The sequence below is a fragment of the Triticum urartu genome, chromosome 1A, assembly GCF_056163025.1.
Source record: "Triticum urartu cultivar PI428250 chromosome 1A, HENAU_Tu73, whole genome shotgun sequence".
Lineage (NCBI taxonomy): Eukaryota > Viridiplantae > Streptophyta > Magnoliopsida > Poales > Poaceae > Triticum > Triticum urartu.
The window spans coordinates 423,917,236-423,924,032 of NC_141873.1; the positions used below are offsets into that span (position 1 = coordinate 423,917,236).

The window sequence follows — 6,797 nt, forward strand, 5'->3', positions numbered from 1 at the left end:
TGGCCACATATAATGACACAATGCGAAGGTTTCCCGATTTTTTGAATTTTTTATGCCCGTTTCAAAATGCGGTCAAAACGGCGGGAATGACCGTTCCTAGCTAGTGGTTGAATCTTGGAATTTTTTGGTGTTTCTCTGATTAAATAGATACTTATGTACCTCGAAATGATTTTTGGCAAAAATAAAGAGCAAAGTACAAGACAACTACAGTTTAAATTTGACCCGCTTCCACCTGAATCGGCGGAAATTTATCTTTTTCATGAGAGGTGGATCAAAACTTTGTACACCCAACCATTTGGTCAATTGGGCATTAAATATGTCATAGTATTTTAGAAAATTGATTTGGTACAATTTTGCAACTAATATATGGTAGGTCCTTCACAAAAAAGTCAGTTTGGGCACTCGGAAAATGATTAAAATTAGCTAGAAAGATCAGAAATGCATAGAAATTGGTCCTTATCCATAAAATGTGGTCTAATTCTAGTGAAAATTTCTGTGGTGCCATTTTGCAAAATATTTTTGATAGCTACTTCACAAAATCCCTCTATTTTTAGTACTTAGACACTTTTTTAAATCACTGGTTTTTCGAACCAATTAGGACTCTTCCCATGGATCGATGACATGGCGCCCATCCATCCATCCATCCATCTCTCCATCCCACATCCATCCATCCATCTATCTACAGAAAAAAAGAAAAAAAGATATCCCCACCCGCAGCCCAAACCCTAGCTCAGATCGACCCTTCCTCCCTTGTCCCCATCTCCTCGCCGCCGCCCCCCTCCCGATCTCGCCGCCATCGCACCCTTCCTCCCTCGTCCCCATCTCCTGATTCCTCCCCCGCCGCCCCTCCCTTCCACCACCCTAGGCACTCCACCGCCCTGACCTCGCCGCCCCCACCCGTCGTGGTTGTCGTCCTAGGGTTCTACCGCCCACACCTCGCCCCGGCCTCTCCACCCAGACGGCCTTGACCAGATGTACTGCCTAGCCCTAGCACACCGCAACCGTTTGCCGCCGCGGATCCCGCGAGCCCCGTCCTCTTCTACTTTGTTCCGCAGCTCGGAGTTGCGACTGGACGGAGCTGCATCTGGCGCCTACGGCAACGACCATGATGACGGGATTTCCTGGCCGTCCTCGAAGTGCCCAACCTCAAGTAGCGCGGCGGCGGCACGCGCAGCTGGATCCGCCATGATGCGCCGTGCAGACGCTCGAGGTCGACAAGGCCACCATGATGCGCCGCTGCGAGCTCCCCGCCTGTTACCTCCGCCTCCTCGACCCGCTCTTCGTCTACCCCTCCACCGTCTTCGGCCGTGAGCGCGCTATCATCGTCAACCTCGAGCAGATCCGCTCCGTCATCACCGCCGACGAGGTGCTCCTCCTCAACTACCTTGACAACTACGTCTTCCAGTACGCCTCCGAGCTGCAGCGCCGCCTCCTCCAGTGCGCCAAGGGTGACGAGCTCCTCTTCGAGTTCCGCGCCCTCGATCTCGCCCTTGAGGTCTCCTGCTCCTTCCTCGACGCCCGCCCAGGTACCAATACCATCCACGCGCTCCACAGCGTCCTTAGGTTGCCCCCTCTGAAATCACTGTAAATACTTCAGTTGTGATTATTATTAGTCATGGTACGATGATCCCATGATTATTATTAGTCACTGTATATACTCCAGACCGTTGTGTTACACCCATCTAAAATCACTATATATTCTGCAGGGTGGTGGAGTCGCGGCCCGAGGACTGGCAGGCCGCCGTCTCCGCCTTCGAGAGGATCCCCAAGGTGGGTGGCTTCTCTTACTAGTTGCAGTGCTCCTCCACTTAGCATTTATCTTCTAAACATAACATGTGGTGATACTAATATGGTACTGAATAGTTCCTCTCTGATGCCAATTGCACAATAATGCGTGGGTGGTCTAGTTGTCCATTCAATGGCATATGATCTGTGATTGCACACACTAAAAATTCACCTTCTGTAAATCCTCATTTGCTGAATGCAGTCTCCTGTTTACTTTGATGTCATCTGCAATTTATTCAAAGTTCAAGTTCCAAATATTTGGCTAGTTGATGGTTGACAAATTGGCTGCTCCACAAGGTGTTCTTCCTTTACATGAACAATTGCTGAACTCATTCTGCATTTTCTGTATATTTTGTAAGCTGTAACCATGTGCAGGAATATATATTATATGAATTGATTAAGAGTTGGCGAGCCTGTATTTTTGTGTGTGCAAGCAGTGTGTTGCTATATTTTAGCTCAGCCCAGGGCTGCTGCCTCGACCTCGCCCAGATTAGGCTGAATCCAGGATAGCTTTTTGAGCTGTTTGGTGTTCTGGACATCAATCGTACTTGTTTCCTTGTGAGTATCATGTAGTATTAGACCAGGACAAGTTTCTTGATTGCCATACAACGTTATTAGGAGGCAAAGGCATCACCAACAGTAGAGAAGCCACTACTATTCTCTGTTGCTTTCTGCATATATTAAATGACACTGGAAAAATAAATGATAAATGCAGAGGGTAAATTGTTGAACAAACATCAAATTGGCCATGGAGAGATCATACTTTCATTCATGAAAGAAGGCAATCTTTTCCAGGTCACATCTAGCAATTCACCTCTAATTAGATATGTATATCAAGACAAGATTCTTTGCTGTTTTTCCATGTCTACTAAATGATATATGTTGGTCAGCTATATATGCGTGCCTTTCTTTACAATGGCCAAGATATGATATGGAATGTTCAGACAACATTTCAACTAAATTGTACCATATGTAATGTTCAGAATTTATTCATACCTGAACTTATGATGGCAACGACACTAATGTTAAAAGAAATTGTAAGATTTCCCATTTGCTAGGGTACCCGTGATTAACCTCTGTTTCCCTCTCTCTCCTTGTGCAGCGGCTATTGATTGGTCACCACCAAGCTCAGGTCCATGGAGCTCCAACGTCAAGGGCACAAAGGTCAGCTACCTGTTGCTCCTTTGTTGTTTCTTGATCCATTCCTTCCTTCGTAGCACATGTCTCATCTTCTTCTTGTGCAGCAGCAGCAGCAAAGATAGAGGCCAAGGCATTCATCCAGGAGGTGCACAGTCCGCTCGGCATCAACCTTATTATACACTTGTGAACATTATTAGAATGAGGTGTGGTTTGCCAGCACCAACAGTTCCTTTTATGCAACGGTTGTTAGCTTGAATTAATACATGTTCATATAGCTAATTTGCTGCTGTTGTGCATAAAATTCTAGGAAGGTCTGGCTGCAAGTTCTGGCTGTAGTGTGCTCTCATGTTGTACATGATCGTATCCATAGACCAGTGAATTTATTGCACTATTTGCTTGCTGTGAAGTATCCAACATTTGTTACATTATGTCTTTAAGTAGTAAAATTGAGAATGGCAAGATAAATTCTTCAACTGAACTGCTCTTTCATTGTACCACGAAATCAGAAATACTGAAGTTTTGCTATGTATAACATTGCTACATGTGCAGGTCCGGCTCGTGGGGATGGTCAGCGGCAAGGTGGAGCGGAACACGGACGTGTACTTCATGCTCGACGACGGCACTGGCCGTATCGACTTCATCAGATGGTGGGGGCATCTCGACAAACCGCTTGCCTTTTTACTTCAGTTCTAGATGTATTTTAGGGGTACATTCTTAGACTTTTGTTTGGATTCCATAACATTCACATGGCATTCACAAAATCGTAGTGTGTGTGTTTGTTGCATCCTGGGGCTGAAGTGGAAGCTGGTTCCTGAGTGCCATGGCTGACTAGTGGAGCTCGGCGACAAGCTGCAGATTTGTAGAACAGAGGACCCGGCTGGGCTGTTGACGGCAACCGAGGTATGCTCTCCTCCTCTCCTTGCGTCTGGGTAGTTGCTAATTAATCTGAAGGAATTCAAAGTTGAAATATGTACACTTGTTACCACCAAGTGGGAAGATTTGGCTTGTCTATTATGTTGTACAGATTATATGTGAAGAAGAGAAATATTGGAATTTGAAGAGGATGCTCTATGTAATAATGTCTAGAGTCTAGACAGGTCGCTAGATGTGACTTACGTATTATATATCTCATGTTAAATTGAAGAGGATTTTGTTGTCATGTGTTTGTGCTAGAATATACTGTTCAGTCAATCTGTATAGGTCCTAGCGGCATCTTTTGCTAAGGAATATATTGTTATTATATAGTCAATCTATGTTTTCTCTCCTGTGATGTTAATTATTAGTTTCACCTGCCCTTATGTTTACCACCTTCCTGTTTCCCCGTGGTTTCCGGGCGGCCGTTGTTCTGAACTTGCTGTTTATTGCTTGGTTATTGTCAGGCGCGAGTTCTGCGTGGAGTTCAAGTAGAAGAACCCCAAGAACAAGTCGGTGGCCACCATAAGTCCCTTCCTACAAAAATCCCACTCCTGAGCATTTTCCATATGGTTTAATATGCAGACAACAAGAGAGCTAGTGATGCTATGTTAAAATTAATGTGTACTTGTCAATTCTAGCTTATATTTGTGTCTTGCGATCCTGTTCTAATTAATGTGTATACTACAAGCCCTTGTTTTCCTGTCTAAATGCATGCACAAAAGTTTAGTTATCTTCTGAAAAATTGTTCGTGCATTTCTCAGTTTCTCAAATACAAAATAGCTTGCTCCTTTCAGTTCATACATTTTGTTCATAACCATTTTGTTTTATAACATCCAGATGATTGCCTTGATTCATGTTTTGACGTGAGCTCTAGGACGAAGTTGGAAGAAGCAAGGCATGCATGCCTTCATGCATGCTCTCTTATCCCTCCTGCTCCTAGGGAGATGCAGGACTTTGTTGTAATGTTGCCCTTGGAATTTGGATGTACTGCTGATTTTGCTGAGAATTTGATGTATATGTCCTTGCTAATTGTTATTCAAATGGTGGGAGTTATGTACATATTCTTAGAATAATATTGTTTACCTGAAATGCATTTCTGTACTGGAAAATATATTGGCATCAAATCTAGTTTGTGGAATGGATACCTGACTTGTGGGACCCATTTATGAAAATAATTTGAGCAATTTTGAAATTTCTGTCAAGTGGGCCCAATGTGTGAGATGATGACAAGTGGCACCATTTGATTGGTGGGACTAGCTCTAAGATATAATGGCCCAAACAAAGATCAAAAGAAAACCTGCTGTTAAAAGCGCCATGCAAAGAAATCAAATGCTGAATTGCTGGGCCAGACCCATGTAGCTAATAAAATCACAAGAAAAAATACATTAAAAAGGCCGAATTAATGGTTTCGTCCCATATAAACACCGAATTGGACTGGGCTGAATCTTGTGCCACATCAGATTGCCACGCTGGATGCCTACGTGGCCTGGGTAGGTTGCTAGTGACCAAAACGCCACAGTAGACGTATTTTGGTCATAAACGTCTACGACCATTCCAGAAGAAAGGTCGCTATAGTCAGTTTATGACGGCCAGCTTTTGACCTTATGTTTTTGGTCACAAAAAGGTCACAAATGAAAATTTGTGACCATTCAGTGACCAATAGTGGTGGTCACAAGTTGACATATTTCTTGTAGTGGTGGTATAAACCGGGCCTAAATAATGGCCTTTGTAAGAAGCCCCTTGTGTCCAGGTACGTGCATTGTTCTGGCGTGGCCACATGCCAAGACGTCAGCATCCTTCTCAACGGTGGATACGTATCAACAAGAGACAGTAAAAAAGGTTTACGCAGGGTCTTAATCTAAAAAGAATCCTTGGAGCATGTCCCTGCTGCATGTCTGCGCCTGTGTCTTCGTTGTGCCGTATCCTGGACGGGTGTAGCACGATGATCGTCTGTAAAAGAGAGGAATTTAGGTGAAAAAGTTGTCGTGCGAAAAGATAGTTTTTTAAATAAACCATGTATAATTCAAGATGAGAAGAAATTGCCACTTGTCTGCGCGCATTGAGCCCCTTGTATTGACAAATAGGGGTGTGACCATTTATTCGGTATGAGCAGCGGCGCCAGACTCGATTAGTTGTGTCTGAGGTCTTGACGACCTATTGGATGCTTTCGCTGGTCCGGGCGCCTTTAGTGTGCGGCTGCCAAGGCAGCCTCACTCTCTTCAGTGCGCAGAGATCGCTTGATATTTCCGTGGACTGAAATGATGCCACGTGGACCGGGCATCTTGAGTGTAAGGGAGGCGTAGTGTGGTATTGCATTAAAGCGAGCGAAAGCGTCGCGTCCAAGCAGTGCTTGATAGCCACTTTGAAACAGAGCGATGTGGAAGGTTAAATGCTCGTGACAGAAGTTATCAGGGGAGCCGAATATAACTTGTAGTAGGAGGGAGCCCGTACAATGAGCCCCTGGGCCTGGCGTTACTCCTTTAAAGGTAGTATTGCTATGGCGAATTTTGTTGGGTCTAACCCCATCCCGCGGATTGTATCCTGATATATTAGGTTTAGGCTGCTATCGCCATCCATCAGGACTCGTGTGAAGTGATATCCGCCAATTACTTGGTCTAATACCAGGGCAGCCCATCCTACGTGTCAGATACTTGCTGAGTAATCGCGATGGTCGAAAGCGATCGGTTGAGACGACCAGTGGCAGGACTTCGCGGTGACAAGCACTTGGGTATATTTTCCTGGGAGTGCCCTGTTGTTTTTTCCCTTGATCACGTGTAACACGTTTACTGTTTTGACTTATGGTGGAAATTTCTTTTGTTCCCCCGTGTCTTGCTTGGGAGGCTCGTCCTCGTCTTCACTTGGTGTATCCTCCCCCTTGAGTACGCCGTTGAGCTTGTCAGACTGCTTGAAGACCCAACATTCTCTTTGGGTATGATTAGCAGGTTTACCAGGGGTAC

At 44.9% G+C, this 6,797-nt stretch overlaps 1 protein-coding gene across 1 annotated transcript; it reads left to right on the forward strand.

The window, feature by feature from the left end:
• Positions 1 to 1,182: 1,182 nt before the first annotated feature.
• LOC147991516 (magnesium transporter MRS2-B-like) lies at positions 1,183 to 4,332 on the forward strand. Its single transcript, XM_087538706.1, has 4 exons — positions 1,183 to 1,584; positions 1,707 to 1,770; positions 3,475 to 3,572; positions 4,305 to 4,332. The coding sequence occupies exons 1-4, from the start codon at positions 1,226 to 1,228 to the stop codon at positions 4,330 to 4,332; spliced, it is 549 nt and encodes a 182-aa protein (XP_087394832.1). The 5' UTR covers positions 1,183 to 1,225.
• The last annotated feature ends 2,465 nt before the right edge of the window (positions 4,333 to 6,797 follow it).